The sequence below is a fragment of the Oncorhynchus nerka genome, linkage group LG2 (assembly GCF_034236695.1).
Source record: "Oncorhynchus nerka isolate Pitt River linkage group LG2, Oner_Uvic_2.0, whole genome shotgun sequence".
Classification (NCBI taxonomy): domain Eukaryota; kingdom Metazoa; phylum Chordata; class Actinopteri; order Salmoniformes; family Salmonidae; genus Oncorhynchus; species Oncorhynchus nerka.
The window spans coordinates 67,055,682-67,080,557 of NC_088397.1; the positions used below are offsets into that span (position 1 = coordinate 67,055,682).

The 24,876-nt window shown below is 44.3% G+C and overlaps 3 protein-coding genes across 3 annotated transcripts; all 3 read left to right on the forward strand.

The window, feature by feature from the left end:
- Positions 1–692: 692 nt before the first annotated feature.
- Positions 693–2,044, forward strand: LOC115145993 (probable G-protein coupled receptor). Its single transcript, XM_029687728.2, has one exon. It carries the CDS (start codon positions 693–695, stop codon positions 1,986–1,988), a length of 1,296 nt encoding a protein of 431 aa, XP_029543588.1. The 3' UTR covers positions 1,989–2,044.
- A 9,756-nt stretch (positions 2,045–11,800) lies between these two features.
- On the forward strand, positions 11,801–13,369 carry LOC115131484 (caveolin-2-like). The gene is made up of 3 exons (XM_029663249.1): positions 11,801–12,061; positions 12,850–13,037; positions 13,219–13,369. The coding sequence occupies exons 1-3, from the start codon at positions 11,801–11,803 to the stop codon at positions 13,367–13,369; spliced, it is 600 nt and encodes a 199-aa protein (XP_029519109.1).
- Positions 13,370–18,703: 5,334 nt separating this feature from the next.
- LOC115146002 (caveolin-3-like) lies at positions 18,704–24,606 on the forward strand. Its single transcript, XM_065001747.1, has 2 exons — positions 18,704–18,943; positions 23,246–24,606. The coding sequence occupies exons 1-2, from the start codon at positions 18,827–18,829 to the stop codon at positions 23,585–23,587; spliced, it is 459 nt and encodes a 152-aa protein (XP_064857819.1). The 5' UTR covers positions 18,704–18,826; the 3' UTR covers positions 23,588–24,606.
- Positions 24,607–24,876: the final 270 nt, after the last annotated feature.

Consider the following 24,876-nt stretch of genomic DNA (forward strand, 5'->3'; position numbering starts at 1 on the left):
AAATCGCTCTAGACTACACAATTATCTTTGATACAAAGACGGCTATGTAGCTAGCTATGTAGCTAGCTACGATCAAACAAATCAAGCCGTTGTACTGTAATGAAATGAAAAATGTGATACTACCTGTGGAGCGAAGCGAAATGCGACCGGAATGTTGAGTGCAGAAGTTCTGTTCGGTAGACGTTGGCTAGCTGTTGGCTAGCTAGCAGAGTCTCCTATGTTAAGAACAAGACCTGAAAGAAATATAGAAATGCTCAGTGCAGCCTAGAGCAAAGACGTCATGAATATTCAACTTGTAGAAGGCTTAAAGGGTTATTTAATGTAGAACATATTCCTTATCAATACAATGCGGTCTCCAGGGCCGTCTGAAATGGAATAAATCAATTAGGTCGTCCCTCACATGACAGGGATGAAGACTGATTTAATAGAAAAAGATTACTAGGCATCAAAGCAACATGTACTGTGAAAGTAAACTATATGTTCAAAGCAACATGTACCGTAGGAGCAAACCATATGTTAAGCTGCATCAGCATGACATTTCATGCTCCTATACAGTAAATGTTTAAATTGTGTTTTTGTCTCCTTAACAGGACATATCCAACATGATGACAAGTACGTGAAAAGAGAAGAAAGGTAACATTGCAATGGGGCCTGCTGCTGTAGTGATGCCTCTGACTAGTTTTCTGTGAAATATGGAGAAATCTGGTCCGATGCTGGCCTCTATTCCCAATCGCACAGGGGCCAACCTCACAACTGGCCTATGGGGACCCAACCCCACAGTCCCCGCAGAGGTGGGAGTGGTCACCAGCTCCCAGTCTCAGATCAAAGATCTGATTGGGCTGTTTGCAATGGTTACCCTTAATCTCATCGCCCTATTGGCCAACACTGGAGTCATGGTGGCCATCGCCCGCGCCCCTCACCTGAAGAGGTTTGCCTTTGTGTGCCACCTGTGTGCAGTGGACCTGCTGTGTGCCATCCTCCTCATGCCCCTGGGCATCATCTCTAACTCACCCTTCTTTGGCACTGTGGTGTTCACCGTGTTGGAATGCCAGGTTTACATCTTTCTCAACGTGTTCCTCATCTGTGCCTCCATCCTCACCATCACCGCCATCAGTGTGGAGCGCTACTACTACATCGTCCATCCCATGCGCTATGAGGTGAAGATGAGCATCAATCTAGCCATCGGCATAATGCTCCTCATATGGGTCAAGTCCATCCTTCTGGCCCTGGTCACCCTGTTTGGTTGGCCTGCCTACGGGGCCCACAGCTCCATCTCTGCCAACCACTGCTCCCTCCACTGGAGCCACAGTCGGTTGAGGAAGGTGTTCGCCGTGCTCTTCAGCGTGGTGTGTTTCCTGTTACCTGCCATTGTCATCTTTGCTGTCTACTGTAACGTGTACAAGGTGGCGCGCTCGGCTGCCCTGCAGCACGCTCCCGCAACAACCACCTGGGCCTCGTCCAACCCAGCCAAACGTGCCAACCGTTCTGACTCCATCAACAGCCAGACCACCATCATCACCGCCACACGCAGCCTGCCCCAGAGACTGTCCCCTGAGAGGGCATTCAGCGGGGGTAAGGCTGCCCTCACCCTGGTGGTCATTGTGAGCCAGTTCCTGCTCTGCTGGCTGCCTTACTTCTCCTTCCACCTGCACTTGTCCTTCAGATCGTCCCTGCAGAGTCCCGGGGACGTGGAGGAGGCCGTCACCTGGCTGGCCTACTCCTCCTTTGCTGTCAACCCTTTCTTTTATGGCCTTCTCAACAGACAGATCAGGGAGGAGTTGGTCAAGTTCCGGCGCTGCTGCTCCTCCGGGCCGGTGGAGCTGGTGGCCTCCAGCCATGAGGGCTCCTTTCAGGAGAACTTCCTCCAGTTCATTCAGAGAACCAGCAGCACGGCTGACAAGCGCTCCAGCTGCACCACCTCCAGCCCCAGGAACACTCTGGACCAGGGGATCAGAATACCTGGCCAGATACCAGAGGAGCATGGCTAAACAGAGGACAGTGGATAGCACACTTCAATTTGGACTGTTAATATGACAGCCATCGGTACTCGTAGCACCCTGAGTTTTTCCTGATTATGTGTCCTGACCAGGAAAACTATAGGGCCCTGAGATTTTTCAAGTCAGATCATGTGGTTGGTAAAAACTCAAGCCCCTACTCATAAGCTGTACATAATATGCCTCTGAGTAGGTGTCCGTTATTTATTGGTATGGGATTCATTCAGGTAAGGTCTCCAACACAACACCAGTGTTTTAATGTGAAATATGACATTATTGTGACAGAATTTCATTGACTTTACCATTGTTTCATGACAGGCCTAAACCGAAACATTCTGTTACAGTCTCCATATATACTTCCATTCATTTTTTTCAGCTGGTACCAAGGGACCTTCAGATGAGTTTTGTAAGGCCTGTGGCCTCAACATCATGTTCGTTAGTCTCATCTTTCCATAGTTTGTAGGCCAAACCGTTGGTACGCTACAGATGATTTTGTGAGCAGACCGATTTTCGGGATTGTCTCGTGGTCTGACAAACATCGCTCTAGTTTTGTCACCTTTCACCGCAGATGCAGAATTGTGATATAGGCAGATGTGGTGGATTGAGAGGCATCCAATCCCAAAACAAACACATCCCTAGCTTAAATTTACAGATTTTTATGGGGATTGTTTTATTATTACAATTAGACTGACACAGGGGCGCGGACATCGACCTTAGGGGGTTAAAGTGTATGCTTGTTTCATATAATGTTGTATGAATTATAAACTCAGCAAAAAAAGAAACGTCCTCTCACTGTCACCTGCGTTTATTTTCAACAAACTCAACATTTGTAAATATTTGTATGAACATAAGATTCAACAACGGAGACATAAACTGAACAAGTTCCACAGACATGTGACTAGTCCCTGAACAAAGGGGGGGTCAAAATCAAAAGTAACAGTCAGTATCTGGTGTGGCCACCAGCTGCATTAAGTACTGCCTTGCATCTCCTCCTCATGGACTGCACCAGATTTGCCAGTTCTTGCTGTGAGATGTTACCCCACTCTTCCACCAAGGCACCTGCAAGTTCCTGGACATTTCTGGGGGGAATGGCCCTAGCCCTCACCCTCCAATCCAACAGGACCCAGACGAACAGTATGGCTGGTGGCATTGTCATGTCAGGATGAGCCAGGATGTCAGGAGGAGCCTGCAGGAAGGGTACAACATGAGGAGGAGAATGTCTTCCCTGTGATGCACAGCGTCACTCGGATAGTTGTTGTTGCCATCCTGTACCTGTCCCGCAGGTGTGATATTGGGAGGTACCGATCCTGTGCAGGTGTTGTTACACGTGGTCTGCCACTGCGAGGACGATCAGGTGCCGTCCTGTCTCCCTGTAGCGCTGTCTTAGGCGTCTCAAAGTACAGACATTGCAATTTATTGCACTGGCCACATCTGCAGTCCTCATGCCTCCTTCCAGCATGCCTAAGGCACGTTCACACAGATGAGCAGGGACCCTGGGCATCTTTCTTTTGGTGTTTTTCAGAGTCAGTAGAAAGGCCTCTTTAGTGTCCTAAGTTTTCATAACTGTGACCTTAATTGCCTACCATCTGTAAGCTGTTAGTGTCTTAACGACCGTTCCACAGGTGCATGTTCATTCATTGTTTGGTTCATTGAACAAGCATGAGAAACAGTGTTTAAACCCTTTACAATGATGATCTGTGATGTTAATTGAATTTTTACGAATGATCTTTTTTTGCTCAGTTTATATTCTGAAATAACATTTATGGACGTGTTTACTCATGTTTCCAATGAACAGGAAAAAAGGTATTGGAATACTTTCCTATTTAAAAATTGTACAGCAGGAATGTAAAGCTTCTAATTAACTTTCTCTCATTAACACATTATTTAAATAAAGCATAATTACAAGAGTAACAACAATAGATTTATCTTTTCTAATAATTACAATAATTAAAACCATCTTACAGTGAAAAACTGTGTGTCATGTGCAAGTATATATTAATGCAAGGGATAAAAGGCAAAACTAGTATAAAACATCAAAACAGCAACATGGAGATTTAAAAATGGAACAATCCACCATGAAGCTGAGGGATGCCTTAAATGTCGTCTGTGCCTGTCGTCATGGAAATGCAGTGAGGCAGTAGGCAGGGAGACAGCAACAAGGTCCTCTGCTGCAGTGCTGGATGCTAGGCTTTTGATCCAGTTTGGGAGAGCAGAGAGCGAAAGAGAGAGAGGCCTGAACCTGCTCTTCACATTACACAGGCTGTGTGTCTCATTACCCACAGCTTATAGCTACAGACATACAGAATGACAGAGCTTATTATCATCTGAATAAAGCCAGTGAAAAAGACAGGCCAGCATGAGACTTCTCAGTGATTGAATCTACCTGACTACATATAGTAGCACTACTGAAGAGCTCAGTGACTTTCAACTTGGAACAGTCATAGGATGCCACCTTTCCAACAAGTCAGTTCATCAAAATTCTGCCCTGCTAGAGCTGCTCAGGTCAACTGTAAGTGCTTCTTATTGTGAAGTGGAAACATCTAGGAGCAACAATGGCTCAGCCGGGGTGGTAGGCCACACAAGCTCACCGAACGGGCCGCCGAGTGCTGAAGCATGTAATGTGTAAAAATCGTCTGTACTCAGTTGCAAAACTTACTACATAGTTTCAAACTGCCTCTGGAAGCAACGTCAGCACAATAACTGCCGACACAATCCTAAGATCATCATGTGCAATGCCAAGTGTCGACTGGAGTGGTGTAAAGCTCGCCGCCATTGGACTCTGGAGCAGTGGAAATGTATTCTCTGATGAATCACGCTTCACCATCTGGCAGTCCTACGGACTAATCTGGGATAGGCGGATGCCATGAGAACGCTACCTGCCCCAATGCATAGTGCCAACTGTAAAGCTTGGTGGAGGAGGAATAATGGTCTGGGGCTATTTTTCATGTTTCGGGCTAGGGCCACCTTAATTCTACAGCATACAATGACATTCTAGACGATTCTATGCTTCCAACTTTGTGGCAACAGCCTGGGGAAGGCCCTTTCCTGTTTCAGCATGACAATGCCCCAGTGCACAAAGTGAGGTCCATACAGAAATGGTTTGTCGAGATCGGTGTGGAAGAACTTGACTGGCCTGCACAGAGCCCTGACCTCAGCCCCGTCGAACACCTTTGGGATGAATTGGAATGCAGACTGCGAGCCAGGCCTAATTGCCCAACATCAGTGCCCGACCTCACTAATGCTCTTGTGGCGGAATTGAAGCAAATCTCAGCAGAAATGTTCCAACACCTAGTGGAAAGCCTTCCCAGAAGAGTGGAGGCTGTTATAGCAGAAAAGGGGGGACCAACTCCATATTGATGCCCATAATTTTGGAATGAGATGTTCGACAAACAGGTGTCCACATACTTTTGGTCATGTAGTGTATTTCATCTGTTAAAACATGGTTAAATTATTTATTTAAAGGTAGACTCAGCGATATTACATAGATGCATTAAGTAAACAGCATAGTAGGTCAATTTCCGGAACAACTAAGAGCGTTGAACAGGCGCAACTTCTCCGCTGTTTTGGTTGCCTGGCTACCACACTGTACCAACGTGAAGTGAACCCGTGCACATGCGAAGATACTCTGTATGACGGTTTGTGAGTGCAGTCTTTCATCTCACTCATCTCAATATCTGCGGTGCTGCTTGTGGCAATGTCTTTTCGCTGAGTCTATCTACCTTTATGTACATTATTTATTGAAATGTCTTTTAAAATGCCAGTCCAATGCATCCGGGGATCAGACATACACACTGGAGATCTACTAATGCGTCTAAAGGTTGGATAAAGCAGATGTTCCCCTTAAATCACCCGGAAAGCCAAAACTGGTAGGGGGTAATGTGCTCAGAGCAAATTCAAACAGAGTTGTCTATTTGAACCTGTAGTCAGCTGGAGGTCCTGGCCCAAAGCCCCTCTCCCTGATGATCTACAAAGATGATGTAGAGTAGTGTCTGGCAAAGGTGAGGGCCACAAAGGGCTGCCTGCTAGCTTAGTAATTGTATAATTCAATGTTTCTATATGCACATTACTTAATTACAGTGCCTTCAGAAAGTATTCACACCCATTGACCTTTTCCACATTTTGTTGTGTTAGTCTGAACTTAAAATTGATTAAAAATAATAACAATGTGTCACTGGCTTACACACAATACCCCATAATGTCAAAGTGGATTTTTTATTTATTTTTTATGTTTACAAATTGATACAAAATAAAAGCTGAAATGTCTTGAGTCACTAAGTATTCAACTTCTTTGTTATTGCAAGCCTAAATAACTTCAGGAATAAACAGGTTACATAATAAGTTGCATGGATGGTGCAATAATGGTGTTTAACATGATTTTTGAATGACTACCTCATCTCTGTACCCCACACATATACAGTGCCTTGCGAAAGTATTCGGCCCCCTTGAACTTTGCGACCTTTTGCCACATTTCAGGCTTCAAACAAAGATATAACGCCCAATTTTTCAGTTTTTGATTTGTTAAAAAAGTTTGAAATATCCAATAAATGTCGTTCCCCTTCATGATTGTGTCCCACTTGTTGTTGATTCTTCACAAAAAAATACAGTTTTATATCTTTATGTTTGAAGCCTGAAATGTGGCAAAGGGTCGCAAAGTTCAAGGGGGCCGAATACTTTCGCAAGGCACTGTAGTTATCTGTAAGATCCCTCAATAGGGAGGGAATTTCAAACACAGATTCAACCAAAAAGAGCAGGGAGGTTTTCCAATGTTTCGCAAAGAAGATGGGTAAAAAAAGAGGCAGATATTGAATATACTTTTGAGCATGGTGAAGCTATTAATTACACTTTGGATGGCGTATCAATACACCCAGTCACTCCACATATACAGGCGTCCTTCCTAACTCAGTTACCGGAGTGGGATTTCAGGGATTTCACCATGAGATCAATGGTGACTTGAAAAAAGTTATAGTTTAATGGCTGTGATAGGAGAAAACTGAGGATGTATCAACAACATTGTAGTTACTTCACAATACTAACCTGATTGACAGAATGAAAAGATGGAAGCCTGTACAGAATAAAAATATTCCAAAGCATGCATCCTCTTTGCAACAAAGCACTAAAGTAATACTGCAAAAAATGTGGCAAAGCAATTCAATTTTTGTTTGGAGCAAATACAATACCACACTTGCTGCGTACAACTCTCCATATTTTCAATCATAGTTGTGGCTGCATCATGTTATGGTTATGCTTGTGATGGTTAAGGAATGGGGAGTTTTTAAAAATACAAAATGAATGGAATGGAGCTAAGCACAGGCAAAATTCTAGAGGAAAACCTGTTTCAGTCTACTTTCCACCAGACACAGGGAGATGAATTCACCTTTCAGCAGGACAATAATCTGAAACACAAATCGGCCAAATCTATACTGGAGTTGCTTACCAAGAAGATAGTTCCTGAATGCCGGAGTTACAGTTTTGACGTAAATTTACTTGAAAATCTATGAAAAGACCTGAAAATGGTTGTCTTGCAATGATCAACAACAAATTTGACAGAGGTTGAAGAATTTTGAAAGGAATAATTGGCAAATGTTGCACAATCCAGGTGTGGAAAGCTCTTGGAGACATACCCAGAAAGACTCACAGCTGTAATCGCTGCCAAAGTAGCTTCTACAAAGTATTGACTTGGGGGTGTGAATACTTATGTAAATGAGATATTTCTATATTTAATTTTCAATACATTTGCAACATTTTTGAAAAACATGTTTCACTTGTTCATTATGTGTTATTGTGTGTAGATAGAAGAGTGAGACGTTTTTAAAAAATCCATTTTGAATTCAGGTTGTAACTCAAATAAATGTGGAATAAGTCAAGGGGTATGAATACTTTATGAAGGCTCTGTATATTATATGACAGATTAACAAAGCCACGGTGGCTTGAGTCACTTCTACATAATTTCTGTTGTGTGATAAAGAGCAGGCACATCTCTGTCTCTGTCTGTGGGGCTCACCCACCAAGATGCCTGGTGCATTCCATCACCATGATTTCACCACACATCAATCATCACATCCAGTCTCAATACCCTACTTCAGAATGGCTGCTGTAAAAGCAATCCACCCATCAATACCTGGGGGAGACACTCCATTCAGTACACTATATCACCAAGTCGAAGCTTATTTGATGATGATTGTTGTCTGTATATTTATCTACACTTTGACTCAAGTCTGCAGTAAGCAGCAATGGGTAGACAAAGATGTGTGCAGAAACTAATTCACCTTGTCAGCTTGCATGTTTGGCAATTATGTTTCATAAGCTTCTAAATAGACAAATGCAGAGTAAAAAGTATTGGCCAGCAGAGAGCGCTATAAAGCCATGCATTATATCTCACTTTCAATGGCTCTATTACAAGGCTTTGAACAGGCTGCTTGCTGGCTCTCCATGTCTGCAGACTGAAGGGCATACTGCGTCAGCACCGTCTCCTGTGCTGTTCAACCAGGCGATGTGGATGACACCCTCAACATGACAATAAAACCACATCAGATCCATGTGAATCATGCTGGATGTGGATCTATTCAATCTATTGATCCAATTCAATGTCTGACACTTGTATATGCCCTGCGATACACTAGATTACCAAAAGTATGTGGACACCTGCTCAATGGACATCTCATTCCAAAATCTTAGGCGTTAATATGAAGTTGGTCCCCCTTTTGCTGCTATAACAGCCTCCACTCTTTTGGGAAGGCTTTACATTAAATGTTGGAACATTGCTGCAGGGACTTGCTTCAATTCAGCCACAAGAGCATTAGTGAGCCCGGGCACTGATGTTGGGAGATTAGACCTGGCTTGCAGTCTACTTTCCAATTCATCCCAAAGGTGTTCGACGGGGCTGAGGTCAGGGCTCTGTGCAGGCCAATCAAACCATTTTTGTATGGACCTCACTTTGTGCACGGGGGCATTGTCATGCTGAAACAGGAAAGGGCCTTCCCCAAACTGTTGCCACCAAGTTTGAAGCACAGAATCGTCTAGAATGTCATTGTATGCTGTAGCGTTAAGATTTCTCTTCACTGGAACTAAGGGGCCTAGCCCGAACCATGAAAAACAGCCCCAGACCATTATTTCTCCTCCACCAACCTTTACAGTTGGCACTATGCATTGGGGCAGGTAGTGTTCTCTTGGCATCCACCAATCCCAGATTCTTCCTTCAGACTGCCAGATGGTGAAGCATAATTAATCACTCCAGAGAATGCGTTTCCACTGCTCCAGAGTCCAATGGCGGCGAGCTTTACACCACTCCAGCCATCACTTGGCATTGCGCATGGTAATCTTAGGCTTGTGTGTGGCTGCTCGGCCATGGAAACCCATTTTATGAAGGTCAAGTTTTTCTGTTTTTCTGCAGTTTTTGTGTTGACGTTGCTTCTAGAGGTAGTATGGAACTCAGAAGTGAGTGTTGCCACCGAGTACAGATTATTTTTTACGCGCTACAGCACTTGGCGGCCCCGTTCTGTGAGGCCTACCACTTTGCGGCTGAGCCGTTGATGTTCCTAGAAGTTTCCACTTCACAATAACAGCACTTACAGTTGACCGTGGCAGCTCTAGCAATGCAGAAATCTGACAAACTGGCATCCTATGATGGTGCCACGTTGAAAGTCACTGAGCTCTTCAGTAAGGCCATTCTACTGTCAATGTTTGTCTATGGATATTGCATGGCTGTGTGCTCGATTTGATATACTTGTCAGCAATGGGTGTGGCTGAAATAGTCAAATCCAATCATTTGAAGGGGTATATACTTTTGTATATACACTGCTCAAAAAAATAAAGGGAACACTTAAACAACACAATGTAACTCCAAGTCAATCACACTTCTGTGAAATCAAACTGTCCACTTAGGAAGCAACACTGATTGACAATACATTTCACATGCTGTTGTGCAAATGGAATAGACAACAGGTGGAAATTATAGGCAATTAGCAAGACACCCCCAATAAAGGAGTGGTTCTGCAGGTGGTGACCACAGACCACTTCTCAGTTCCTATGCTTCCTGGCTGATGTTTTGGTCACTTTTGAATGCTGGCGGTGCTTTCACTCTAGTGGTAGCATGAGACGGAGTCTACAACCCTCACAAGTGGCTCAGGTAGTGCAGCTCATCCAGGATGGAACATCAATGCGAGCTGTGGCAAGAAGGTTTTCTGTGTCTGTCAGCGTAGTGTCCAGAGCATGGAGGCGCTACCAGGAGACAGGCCAGTACATCAGGAGACGTGGAGGAGGCCGTAGGAGGGCAACAACCCAGCAGCAGGACCGCTACCTCCGCCATTGTGCAAGAAGGAGCAGGAGGAGCACTGCCAGAGCCCTGCAAAATGACCTCCAGCATGCCACAAATGTGCATTTGTCTGCTCAAATGGTCAGAAACAGACTCCATGAGGGTGGTATGAGGGCCCGACGTCCACAGGTGGGGGTTGTGCTTACAGCCCAACACCGTGCAGGATGTTTGGCATTTGCCAGAGAACACCAAGATTGGCAAATCCGCCACTGGCACCCTGTTCCCTGTTCACAGATGAAAGCAGGTTCACACTGAGCACTTGTGACAGGCGTGACAGAGTCTGGAGACGCCGTGGAGAACGTTCTGCTGCCTGCAACATCCTCCAGCATGACCGGTTTGGCGGTGGGTCATTCATGGTGTGGGGTGGCATTTCTTTGGGGGGCCGCACAGCCCTCCATGTGCTTGCCAGAGGTAGCCTGACTGCCATTAGGTACCGAGATGAGATCCTCAGACCCCTTGTGAGACCATATGCTGGTGCGGTTGGCCCTGGGTTCCTCCTAATGCAAGACAATGCTAGACCTCATGTGGCTGGAGTGTGTCAGCAGTTCCTGCAAGAGGAAGGCATTGATGCTATGGACTGGCCCGCCCGTTCCCCAGACCTGAATCCAATTGAGCACATCTGGGACATCATGTCTCGCTCCATCCACCAGACTGTCCAGGAGTTGGCGGATGCTTTAGTTGGGAGGAGATCCCTCAGGAGACCATCCGCCACCTCATCAGGAGCATGCCCAGGCGTTGTAGGGAGGTCATACAGGCACGCGGAGGCCACACACACTACTGAGCCTCATTTTGACTTGTTTTAAGGACATTAAATTAAAGTTGGATTAGCCTGTAGTGTGGTTATCCACTTTAATTTTGAGTGTGACTCCAAATCCAGACCTCCATGGGTTGATACATTTGATTTCCATTGATAATTTTTGTGTGATTTTGTTGTCAGCACATTCAACTATGTAAAGAAAAAAGTATTTAATAAGAATATTTCATTCATTCAGATCTGGGATGTGTTATTTTAGTGTAGTGTATATATAGTGTATATCATTGTCTCACTATGTATTTTGTGTCTTGAAATCCGGCAAAATATGTTTTACAGGACGAAGCAGCATTACCAACATCATTATAATTAGCACAGTGTTATCAATGGACTCAAATCAACACGTGTGCCTCAGATGTTTTTTGTATATAATTCGCAAATTTTACTCTGTCAATTACAATGTGGAGGACAGCTCCTCCTTTAGGAAAGTTCTCACACAGGTCAAAATTAGCTCCTTCATTTGGCTTGTCAGGCCTGTGAAAGCCAATTTGGGAATTCCACATTGAGGGAGTATGCACAGATGCAGTCACCAGTCCACTATGTCCCACTGGGGTGTCAGCGACTGGGCTGCTGGGGCGAGCGGAGTAGGATTGGTCTATGGTGGTCAACCTCCAGAGTGACCCCCCCGCCCTTCATCCTCTGTCCCAGCCCAGTGAAGGTGCACGCCACTGAGACACACACACCATGGCCACAGGGCGTACGCCAGCCAAGACCAGGCTAGACCTGGAGGACATAGTGGAGCAGGAGACTCCTCTGTGGGTCCCACCCCCGGGAATCCCTCCAGACAGACACACAGCAGAGGGACTACTGGAGAAAGTAGTGGAGGTAGAGGCAGAGGAACCAGCCCAAGAGGATGACTCTGTCTCACTCTCCATCTCTATCCACAGTTACACCAGGCCTCTGGTGAAGGACAGGGACCCAAGGGGAGTCAACAAGTGTCTAAAGGTAACTGACACACACTGCTGCACAGCCCGGTAAACAGCGAGGTAAAGTGAAGGTTTATACAGACAGAGAGCACTCTGTGGGAGATAAAAGCACTGTGTGTGCTTGCAAATACTCTGCATACCCCACATCCCCTGTCTGTGGACTTCCAGATAGGGGAAGGGGAGGTTTAAACACAGGCATGAAATAAGAGCAACAGTATGCATATAATCACGTATTGATGTTCTGAGATACTCTGGAAATGTTATGGTTGAGATAAGGAAGGATTTGGGTCACCTACATAGAGTTCTCTGTACACCATGAGCCATTAATGGTAAACTTGTTAGGTAATGTCTATACAATGCATACAATGTTCAGTGGTATGGATTAACTGGCTAGGATTTTATTGACATGAGCACTCATGTATCTTTAATGGTAGACTGGACATACATCTGAAGGCAATAGAGAGGGAGATCATCCAACAAAGTAGAATCTGATGTTGAAGACTGGTGTGCTGAGCGACGCTGACCTCATGTGGACACAGTTTGAACTATACCTCGTTTTTCATCTCGCGCCGTGACCATCTAATAAATAATGATTCAGTCCCATTGTAATGTGGTTATTGCAGTGAGTGTGATTCATTTCATGTCTGTGGCTTCTCTGCATCACATTAAATAAATAAAAAATATAAAGTATTTGAGAACCCCCCCAACCTTATTCTGACCATCCCTATACATAGAACTTCACTAAAGTCCCATGCTAAAGAGAGCTCCCACCAGGCCATGACCTGACTGTCCTCTGTGTCTCCTGAGGTGACGTTTGAGGACGTGATAGCCGAGCCCCCCTCGGTGCGGAGCTTCGATAATGTGTGGCTGTGGAGCCACGCCCTGTTTGAAGTGTCCCGTCTCTGGTGCTACCTGCTCATCTCCATCCTCCTGGCCGTGCCCGTCTCTCTGGTAGCAGGGATCCTCTTCGCTGTCCTCAGCTGCCTACACATCTGGTGGGTCCTCTCACCTTTGACCTCCTCTGATGTGGTCCATCCAATGTCTTCAGTTGGTGATTGATGGAGTCGAATGATGTGCCCGTTGTTTCAATGCATTGTGTATAGTGTAAACTTGCTTTAAGAGATATTGCACTGGCCTGTTAATGCTCAGTCTGTCTGTCTGCCTGTCCGTCCCCAGGCTGATCATGCCCTGTATGCAGCTCTTCCTGATCAACATGCACTGGGTTCAGACTGTTTCGAGCAGTGTGTTCAACATCGCCATCACTCCCTTCTTTAAGAGTATGGGAAAGTGCTGTGGTAGCATCAACGTCCGACTAGCCAGGGACTGATGTTGGGCTCTGCCACCTTCTATGGGAGTGTGGAGGGATGGTGGAGGGAGGGTGGAGGAAGGAGGGAGGGAAGGAGGGAGGGAGGATGGAGGGAGTGGGCTGGGCTGAAGCACACTACATTGGCACTGGTTGTTTGCAGTCATGTCTTATTCTCAAAGAAAAAATTACTTTGCAACCTTTACTCTGCAAAGGATGGATTTTAAAAAGTAGAACTTGTCATATTTATTTAGTAAATCTGTTCAATTATATTACACCGTATCTAAAAATAATATTATTTATTTTTTCTTATTTTAGTACAAAATACTAATTTAGAACTATTATTGGTTCATTATTGGTTCATTGAGTCAGTTTCATCTCTAAACCATAGCTTGAAGAAATGTGTTAGCAATTAAGATAAAACATAATGAGCTACAGACTTGTCTCTGGAGCCTAAATAGACTTAGGCAATTATAGTTGCCCAGCAATTCAAATTATGTAAACTTTAAAAGCACTGCACAGCTGTTGTGAGATGCTAATGCACTCTACCGTACTAATCATTGGGATTTCTGACCCTTAGCATGCATATACTACCATTCACAAACTTATGAAGCAACTATTTTTGTGATACAGTTCATTTTCAATGGAAATTGCAGTGAACCTTGCCTATACCACCACATTCTTCAATTTCTCTGGGATTGTAAGAAACCCTTTTAAGTTGTCTGGTGGACCCTACTGTCCAGTAAAGAAGTCAACATCAATGTTAAAACATCTAGGAGTCTTAGACGATCAATTTTACTCCCATGAGGTCTATCTGCTGGGGTGCCATCTGTCTGTCTGTCTGGCTCAGTCTGTCGGTCAGGACCCACTGCAGTTTACAGCATTGACACACACAGGAGACACAGGCATGCCCTCCGTGACAATCAGGGATCTATTTCTGTCCCTCCTCCTTCTCCGTGCCCCGACCCCCAGCCCACCAGACCCCAGCCCACACTCTGATCCCATTCCACCACTCCCCTTTCCTCTCTCTCCCACCCCCACTGTCTCTCTGCCCAAAGGGAACTGGTACAGGGAACATAAATTGCAACAGGCTTACAATAGTGATACACTGCTATTACTGTTGCTTGCTTAGCTAACACTTCTTTTTCCTCCTCTCCTTCCTCTTTTCCATATCATCATAATGTTTCTATGGTCTTGTTTATGCAACAAGTCAATATAGGATGTAATTTTTATATCATTATTTAACTAGGCAAGTCAGTTAAGAACAAATTCTTATTTTCAATGACGGCCTAGGAACATTGGGTTAACTGCCTGTTCAGGGGCAGAACGACAGATTTGTACCTTGTCAGCTCGGGGATTTGAACTTGCAACCTTCCGGTTACTAGTCCAACGCTCTAACCACTAGGCTACCCTGCTACCCTCACCCTGATCGTGACAACTGCAAGGAATCCTAAATCAGATTATACATTTATTTTGAGAGAGTATTGTGTTTTATAGGGGTATTATAACAGAACATGGCCAAGATGTTCAAATGGAGGGTAAAATAATAATAATCACAGTGGTTGTAGAGGGTGCAGGAGTAAATGTCAGTTGGCTTTTCATAGCCAATCATTCAGAGTTAGAGACAACAGGTGCGGTAGAGAGAGTCGAAAAAAGTAGTTCCGGGACAAGGTAGCACTTCCAGTGAACAGGTCAGGGTTCCATAGCCGCAGGCAGAACAGTTGAAACTGGAGCAGCAGCACGACCAGGTGGACAAGGGACAGCAGGCCAGGTAGTCCTGATGCATGGTCCTCAGAGACAGAGAGAGAGAGAGAGAGAGAGAGAGAGAGAGGCAGAGAGAGAGAGAGAGGCAGAGAGAGAGAGAGAGAGAGAGGCAGAGAGAGAGAGAGAGGCAGAGAGAGAGAGAGAGAGGCAGAGAGAGAGAGAGAGGCAGAGAGAGAGAGAGAGGCAGAGAGAGAGAGAGGCAGAGAGAGAGAGGCAGAGAGAGGCAGAGAGCAGAGAGAGGCAGAGAGAGAGAGAGGCAGAGAGAGGCAGAGAGAGAGAGAGGCAGAGAGAGAGAGAGAGAGGCAGAGAGAGAGAGGCAGAGAGAGAGAGAGGCAGAGAGAGAGAGAGGCAGAGAGAGAGGCAGAGAGAGAGAGAGGCAGAGAGAGAGAGAGAGAGAGAGAGAGAGAGAGGCAGAGAGAGAGAGAGGAGAGGCAGAGAGAGAGAGAGAGAGGCAGAGAGAGAGAGAGAGAGCAGAGAGAGAGAGAGAGCAGAGAGAGAGAGAGAGAGAGAGAGGCAGAGAGAGAGAGAGAGAGCAGAGAGAGAGAGAGAGAGAGAGAGAGGCAGAGAGAGAGAGAGGCAGAGAGAGAGAGAGAGGCAGAGAGAGAGAGAGGGGCAGAGAGAGAGGCAGAGAGAGAGAGAGAGAGAGAGAGAGAGAGAGAGAGAGAGAGAGAGAGAGAGAGAGAGAGAGAGAGGAGAGAGAGAGAGAGAGAGAGAGAGAGAGAGGCAGAGAGAGAGAGGCAGAGAGAGAGAGGCAGAGAGAGAGAGAGGCAGAGAGAGCGAGAGAGGCAGAGAGAGAGAGAGAGAGATGCAGAGAGAGAGAGAGAGAGAGAGGCATAGAGAGAGAGAGAGGCAGAGAGAGAAGCAGAGAGAGAGAGAGAGAGACAGAGAGAGAGAGAGAGGCAGAGAGAGAGGTAGAGAGAGAGAGAGAGGCAGCGAGAGAGAGCAGCAGAGAGAGGCAGAGGCAGAGAGAGAGAGAGAGAGAGAGAGGCAGAGAGAGAGAGAGAGAGAGAGGCAGAGAGAGAGAGAGAGAGAGAGAGAGAGAGAGAGAGAGAGAGAGAGAGAGAGAGAGAGGAGAGAGAGAGAGGCAGAGAGAGAGAGAGAGGCAGAGAGAGAGAGGCAGAGAGAGAGAGAGGCAGAGAGAGAGGCAGAGAGAGAGAGAGAGAGGCAGAGAGAGGCAGAGAGAGAGAGAGAGAGAGAGAGAGAGGCAGAGAGAGAGAGGCAGAGAGAGAGAGAGGCAGAGAGAGAGAGGCAGAGAGAGAGAGAGGCAGAGAGAGAGAGGCAGAGAGAGAGAGAGGCAGAGAGAGAGAGGCAGAGAGAGTGAGGCAGAGAGAGAGTGGCAGAGAGAGAGAGAGAGAGGCAGGAAGGGTTGAGATTCACTGTGGTTCTGTTGAGTTTATGGACCCAGTTTTCCCATCTCGAGGCCATAATACCTACTTTAAAATACCACTAAAACACATGTCCATAAGAAGTAGAGATCATTTGTGCAGGCTTATAATACAAAATAGATACAAAATGCACTGGTGAGTTAGTTGAGCTTTTAAGGATGATAAAGATAATTCATGAATAATACAGGCTTATACGAAGTCAATGACAAGCTCTTGCTTTCTTCATACAGAATGCATACCATCAAAGAGGTGGATCCCTAGCGTCTATCACCTACAGTACAATGACAAGCTCTTGCTTTCTTCATACAGAATGCATTGTAAGTCGCTCTGGATAAGAGCGTCTGCTAAATGACTTAAATGTAAATGTAAATGTAAAGAGGTGGATCCCTAGCGTCTATCACCTACAGTACAATGACGAGTTTGAGTATGCTCTTTCCCTGGTGGAAGATGGATGTGCCTGGGTTGACGGGAGCCATGGGATAAAACACTCCATTTCTTGTCTCCAAAGTACTCTAATTTAATATTGATTTTGATTTGTCAATGAAATCAGCTACTACTAACTAGGGTTGCAAAATTCTGGGTAAATTGAATGAATTCCCTGGTTTTCCAGAAATGTTCCATGGTCACTCTTGTTCTGTTCTGTCTTGCCCTGAGACTCACAAGGACAGGGTGTGAGGGTAGCAGGGTAACCTAGTGGTTAGAGTGTTGGACTAGTAACTGCAAGGTTGCAAGTTCAAATCCCTGAGCTGTAATTCTGTAATTCTGCCCCTGAACAGCCAGTTAACCCACTGTTCCAAGGCTGTCATTGAAAATAAGAATTTGTTCATAACTGACTTACCTAGTTAAAAAAATCTCTCTTTTACAGTAACTAGCTAGTCTTGCATTGACACTGACTCACTACTATGTGCTGTCCAACAATATGCCATAGGTTAAATTAAATACTTTATAGTGGACGTATTGAGACAGTGACACACTGCACAGTGTTCTACCACCAGTGAGGCTTGACTCATAAATGAAAATGTCATTTATTTTTTATTCTATTTGCTCGCTGTACAGCCCATAGAATTTGTTAATAGACATAATGGAAGTTGTCAATTATGTCACTGACTGCTTATTAACTGTAACATTTGCCACGTCAGCAGTAGTTTATCAATATAAAGCTAGACAAGATTCTCAATAAAATATATTTTTTATCACAGTGGGTGACAGCTTAATGATGACTGAAAATGAGCACCTCAAGAGGGCATTTGTCTACAGGGCTAGCTGAAACTCATTTGACATTGTATAATGATGGTCAGTTCACAGCTGAAATGCACATCATCCATTGCTTATTAAAAGTAATTACATTCCAAAAAATGCATATGTAAAGTGCATGTTTCTAATTGTTAATGTAGGTATGCATCAACACCTGCTGAACTACAGTATGCTTTCTTGTGCTTTCATCAATACGTTGATGAGTAGAGGTGGACGGGTTTTACTTCAATGACCGGTGAGGATACAGAGAGAGGATCACGTTCACCTTTTATGAATGAAGGGAAGAGGTAAAGACACCGAGCTGGGATTACAACATAAACCTTGTGCTAGTGACCAGAGGGCTGAGGACTGTTACACAGTCAAACAACATTCAATGACTTTTGGCCTCTATGAAAACAAAAACCAATCATACAACAACAAAACATGGATGAATGATGAATGATCTGGTAAATCCAATATGTATACTTTCTCATTCTTTACTTGAACCCTTTATCAATTAAGTATCTTGTTTTGAAAATGTTCTATGCATTCACATATACTTTGTTAACTAAGCATAATACAGTGGATTACTGTTTATGACAAAGTCCTACATTCTTCCTGTCTGGAAGTTGTTGGTCAGCGCGGATGGTACTGTAGTGAACTGTTGGTGTTAGTGGGAGCAGGAGTAGGAGAGTCGTCACTGCATCACCCTAGAGTGGAAATTCATGCTACCATGTAAGCCCTGCCCTGCTGACCCCACAGCCCAGTGTGAAATTTGACACGGCTCTGGGGTCCCCTTTAAGACATGCGTTTGCTGTGTGTGTGTGTGTGTGTGTGTGTGTGTGTGTGTGTGTGTGTGTGTGTGTGTGTGTGTGTGTGTGTGTGTGTGTGTGTGTGTGTGTGTGTGTGTGTGTGTGTGTAGCAGCTGTCCACGGGAATTTCAGCCGTGTCGTCACAGTGGTAACAGGGAGGATCAGTGTGACTGAGGGGGCTGCCTGCAGTCTGCTTCAGTGGGTTCACACTCACTGTCCTCTGCCCCAGCCCTCCACGCCCCACTACTCTCCCTGCCTCTGCCCCAGCCCAGGCCCACGGCCCCACCATGGCTGACCAGTACCAGTACAACACCAATGAGGAGAAATTTGTGAAAGACAGCCACACCAAGGAGATCGACCTGATCAACAGAGACCCTAAATTGATCAATGAGGATGTGATCAAGGTAGGTAAACCATGACGACGCCACCCACTCACACGCACACTGAATCTACAGGTTGAACTCGTTTTGCCTCAAGTAAGGAAAGACAAGTGTTAAACCTTAGTTTAAAATGAAGTCTAAAGTCTAAACTTAAAGCCAACACTGAACACTTCAGTATGTTGCTGTGTTACTGCCATGAATGTCCCAAAATAGTCCCAGGCCTGTTCCTTATGCCCCAGCACGGCACCCAGCGTTTATTTCTGGAATGGGGCTAAAGCCCTGTGACAGACAGGGATATTATGAGGTTGTTTCTTTTCAGAGCTTTATAGCTGCTTTTCCTGTGTTTGTCGTCATGTTTACATACAGTGAACTCTATCATGCCTTATATTTCCCCAGAGCTCAGGAGAGCGTGGAAGGAGATAGTCTACTGCCTGGCTAAACAGGGCGTATGAAAACACTTTTATTGGCTTGAGTGAGTCATCTGTTAAGTATAGCATGTACAGTGGGGTCAGAAATTATTGATGAAGATGAGCAATAATGACTGTATAAAATAAAAAATGTAAATACTGAACTATATTGTATGCAAAACATTATATTATATTATATATATTATTTTATTCTATGTTTCAGATGATTTTGTGCTCAATATAAATTCATGTTAAATAATGTATTGAGTCATTTTGGAGTGACATTTTTTCTAAATAAGAGTAAACCATATTTCTAAACACTTCTACATTAATGTGGATGCTACTACGATTACAGATAATCCTGAAAGAATCATGAATAATGATGAGTGAGAAAATTACAGAGGGTCAAAGATTGTAATGTACCCCCAAGACATGCTAACCTTTCCTGTTATTGATAATGGTTAGCCCCCAAGACATGCTAACCTTTCCTGTTATTGATAATGGTTAGCTCCCAAGACATGCTAACCTTTCCTGTTATTGATAATGGTTAGCCCCCAAGACATGCTAACCTTTCCTGTTATTGATAATGGTTAGCTCCCAAGACATGCTAACCTTTCCTGTTATTGATAATGGTTAGCCTCCAAGACATGCTAACCTTTCCTGTTATTGATAATGGTTAGCTCCCAAGACATGCTAACCTTTCCTGTTATTGATAATGGTTAGCTCCCAAGACATGCTAACCTTTCCTGTTATTGATAATGGTTAGCCCCCAAGACATGCTAACCTTTCCTGTTATTGATAATGGTTATCATGTCTTGGGGGTGTGATCTTAGACCCTCTGTGTTATTCACGATTCATTCAGGATTATCTGTAGTCATGGTAGCACCCATATTTTAATGTGGAAGTGTTTAGAAACCCATTATTTACAATAAAAGTGACTCCAGAAGGACACAATACATTACTTTGCATTTCTATAGTGTACAAATAATCTGAAACCCAATCCAAATGAACTTCAAATGCATCCAAAACGTTTGTAGAGTCACAAGCTTGACGTAGTTACCGCATGCTAGGAATATGGGACCAAATACTAATCTTTTGACTGCTTTATTTCTAAGAATCTTTCGGGGTGTCAATATTTTTGAGAGAAATATTTGAGATATTTTAGATATTTTTAGAGAGAAAAAAGGTGTGACTTGTTAAACTTTTTTTTCAGAGTATACTATAGCTCAGTATTTTCATTACTTACAGTGGCTTGCAAAATGATTCACCCCATTGGCATTTAACCTATTTTGTTGTCTTACAACCTAGAATTAAAATATATTTGGGGGGGGTTTGTATCATTTGATTTACACAACATGCCTAACACTTTGAAGATGCAAAATGTTTTTTTTTATTGTGAAACAAGAAATAAAACAAAAAAAACGGAAAACTTCACCCTCCCCCAAAGTCAATACTTTGTAGAGCCACCTTTTGCAGCAATTACAGCTGCAAGTCTCTTGGGGTTTGTCTCTATAAGCTTGGCACATCTAACAACTGGGAATTTTGCCCATCCTTCAAGGCAAAACTGCTCTAGCTCCTTCAAGTCGGTTGGGGTCCGCTGGTGTAAAGCAATCTTTAAGTCATGCCACAGATTCTCAATTGGATTGATAATAGGCCATTCCAAGACATTTAAATGTTTCCTCTTAAACCGCTCGAGTGTTGCTTTAGCAGTATGCTTAGGGTCATTGTCCTGCTGGAAGGTGAACCTCTGTCCCAATCTCAAATATCTGGAAGAATGAAACAGGTTTCTCTCAAGAATTTCCCTGTATTTAGCACCATCCATCATTCCTTCAATTCTGACCAGTTTCCCAGTCCCTGCCAATGAAAAACATCCCCACAGCATGATGCTGCCACCACCATGCTTCACTGTGGGGATGGTGTTCTCGGGGTGATGAGAGGTGTTGGGTTCGCACCAGACATAGCATTTTTCCTTGATGGCCAAAAAGCTACATTTTAGTCTCATCTGACCAGAGTACCTTATTCCATATGTTTGGGGAGTCTCCCACATGCCTTTTGGCGAACACCAAAGTGTTTGCTTTTTTCCCCTTTAATAATCAATGGCTTTTTTTCTGGCCACTCTTCCATTAAGCCCAGCTCTGTGGAGTGTACGGCTTAAAGTGGACAGATACTCCAATCTCCGCTGTGGAGCTTTGCAGCTCCTTCGGGGTCAACTTTGGTCTCTTTGTTGCCTCTCTGATTAATTCTCTCCTTGCCTTATCCGTGAGTTTTGGTGGGCGGCCCTCTCTTGGCAGGTTTGTTGTGGTGCCATATTCTTTCAAATGTTTTTATAATGGATTTAATGGTGCTCTGTGGGATGTTCAAAGTTTCTGATATTTTTTTATAACCCAACCCTGATCTGTACTTCTCCACAACTTTGTCCCTGACCTGTTTGGAGAGCTCCTTGGTCCTCATGGTGCCACTTGCTTGGTGGTGTGCCTTGCTTACTGGTGTTGCAGATTCTGGAGCCTTTCAGAACAGTTGTATATATACTGAGATTATGTGACAGATCATGGGACACTTCGATTGCACACAGGTGGACTTTATTTAACTAATTATGTGACCTTTGAAGGTAACTGGTTGCACCAGATCTTATTTAGGGGCTTCATAGCAAAGTGGGTGAATACATACGCACGCACCACTTTTCAGTTTGGAAAGCATGCCTACAACCAATTTAAAAGTTGTGATCATTTAAAGGAATAGACTGTGATTCAGTAGTAATATTTCAAATTCTAGAAATTGGTTTACATCTGTTAGGCATCTGTTGAGTGTAACAAGTTAATTACCATTCAGGGTTGAGTTGCAGATGTCTATGTAAGGACCAGGTGTTGGATACTGAATACAACAAGCAATTACAAACTGGGCCATCACAGACTTGCATTTTACTTGAAGAAACTCTTTTCAGTACACAACACAATGACGTCACGCACTGACTTTTGGAGGCAGAAAATGAAAGCCATCACCATCTGCGCCCATTCAACATAGACCACATTTACATACTGTAGTTTTACTTCTAAACAAAACACGTTTTTGGGGTTCTCATACGCTTACAATGTTGTTTTGATTATTGCTTGAGCAGTTGCTAAGAGTATATTTAGTTGTGATCTTTGCCAAATACCTATTTTAGATTCAGTAGTTAACGCTCATTGATATAGTCTGTAGTAAAGTTAGTGAAGGGTATGTTTACCAGTTGAAGTTGAAGTGTTTTAAAAAAAATGTTTTTACGTATAATGCAGTTGATGGGCAACGATGACACACACATTATAATAAGCAGGTCATTCATGCAAGCTTTGACAATCCAATCATAATCCAAGGTAGTGGGAAATGCGCTCATAAGCAACATGTAAATAGAGGCTTTTTTTGCTAGCGGTCTATGAGAACTCCCTGTGTCCCTAGTGTGGCAATGTTTGCAAACACAGAAAGGGGTCTATTTGTTAGTACAGTACACAGAACAGATTGAAGTGTGGTATAGGTCCTCAGTATAGTTGTGTTTATTTCATCCACTATGTATCCCAGGCACTACTAATGATAACAGTAATGTTGTTAAGTCATAATAACGCATGTATTTTTGCATAATCATATCCATTGATTTGTGAGGAAACTGGGCAAGGGTTCAATCAAGGGTGCACTGTTGCTAAGCGCATTGTTCTTGACTTTAAAAGGGAATTTACACTTGTGCCGACATTCACAGCATTTACCATTACTTTTCCGTGAATATTAAGAAAATGACCTTCCAAAGGCATATTGTCGACAGTACAATGGGTTTGTTGACAACACGTCGTTGATTAAATCCTGGCCCTGGTGTTAGGTACTCAGAAAACACTAGACTTCCTTTCATCAGTGAGGTTCCACTAACGTCGTCCATGGTATTCCTTCCCTGCAGGTAGAGTTTGAGGATGTAATCGCAGAGCCTGACGGCACACACAGTCTGGATGGGGTGTGGAAGCTCAGCTATACCACCTTCACCGTGTCCAAGTACTGGTGCTACCGCATCCTCTCAGCCATCTTCGGCATCCCCGTGGCTCTGCTCTGGGGCTTCCTCTTTGCCTGCATCTCATTCTGTCATATCTGGGCCGTGGTGCCCTGCATAAAGAGCTGCCTGATCGAGTCACAGTGCATCAGTCGTATCTACTCCCTCTGCATCCAGACCTTCTGTGACCCCTTCTTTGAAGCCCTGGGCAAAATATTCAGCAGTGTGAAAGTGGCCCTGCGCAAAGAGGTCTAGACACTCACACCAGAGGTGGCTGGTGAGGGGAGGAAGGCTCATAATAATGAATGGAATGGAGTCAATGGAATGGATCAAACACATGGAAAGCCATGTGTGTAATGTGTTTGAGGCCATTCCATTATTATGTTCCTGCCATTACTGTAAGCCTGTCCTCCCCATTTAAAGTGTCACCAGCCACCACTGACTCACACCCACCACAGTGTTTACATGTGTTTGGATGAAATGTTGCACCCTTTTTATATGCCAGAACAGATGACCAGTCCTGGTGTCCTCATATTTCCCAAGACACTCCCCGTTACCCTCACCCCGCCCGGAGCCCTGGGCCCCGCCCAGTCCATCTTGCCCTTTGAGTCCTGACATGCTCAGAGCGACCAGCGCCATTAGAGGCTCTGTGATAGCTGCAGCATGGTTGGGTGACAGATCTGGCTCCGTTGGAAGGCAGAGAGCTGCCTGTTCATTGAGGGAATAGAGCGCTGGCAGCCATGGAATGTATCTTGAGATGCTGAGGACAGTAGCTTCTCGGTCACATGACATAAACACCCCAGTTACTCTAACAACATTGCAGTGCCTATAGGACAATACTGCCTACACAGGGCTCTCCAACCCTGTTCCTGAAGAGCTCCCATTCTGTATAATTAGCTGGTTGATAAGCTGAATCCGGTTAGTTACAACTAGGGTTGGAGCGAAAACCTACAGGAGGGTAATTCACAGGAACAGGGTTGGAGAGCCCAATTCTGAATTGATATACAGTATATTAAACAGTCAGATGTGTGTGTGTGTGTGTGTGTGTGTGTGTGTGTGTGTGTGTGTGTGTGTGTGTGTGTGTGTGTGTGTGTGTGTGTGTGTGTGTGTGTGTGTGTATATGCGTGCATTTTGTGCCTGCTGATAAACTAGTTGATGTTGTACAATAGAAAAGAGAATTGTTGTGCTTCAACAAGATTATACCACCTTTTACAGAATCAATAAGATGCATTTTCTCAACTGAATAATTTTGATTAAACACATTCTAAAATGTACATTTTGCTTCACATTTCTTTCACATAAGCTACCAATAAATTGACTGTGTGGCTGTTGAAACTGTAAGAATGTTAGAAAGAAAGGAGACTCAGGTTTATTAGTAGTATTTTCTATTTGCAGGTCCTACAATTCAGCCAAGTATGTGGCATTAGAGTGTACGCCAATTATCTCACTAAAGATATATGACATTGGTATTATTGCAAATATCTGTTGTCGATTTATGATGAGTGGGGCCTAACCTAATCTGTGGAGAATTTGCTCTATCAACA

Excerpts from the sequence above, each read along its gene's own strand:
- LOC115145993 (XM_029687728.2), top strand. The coding sequence starts at position 693 with ATGGAGAAATCTGGTCCGATGCTGGCCTCTATTCCCAATCGCACAGGG.
- LOC115146002 (XM_065001747.1), top strand. The coding sequence starts at position 18,827 with ATGGCTGACCAGTACCAGTACAACACCAATGAGGAGAAATTTGTGAAA. Across the intron at positions 18,944-23,245 it reads TCAATGAGGATGTGATCAAG|GTAGAGTTTGAGGATGTAAT; the intron begins GTAGGTAAACCA and ends CCTTCCCTGCAG.
- LOC115131484 (XM_029663249.1), top strand. The coding sequence starts at position 11,801 with ATGGCCACAGGGCGTACGCCAGCCAAGACCAGGCTAGACCTGGAGGAC. Across the intron at positions 12,062-12,849 it reads GAGTCAACAAGTGTCTAAAG|GTGACGTTTGAGGACGTGAT; the intron begins GTAACTGACACA and ends GTGTCTCCTGAG. Across the intron at positions 13,038-13,218 it reads CTCAGCTGCCTACACATCTG|GCTGATCATGCCCTGTATGC; the intron begins GTGGGTCCTCTC and ends GTCCGTCCCCAG.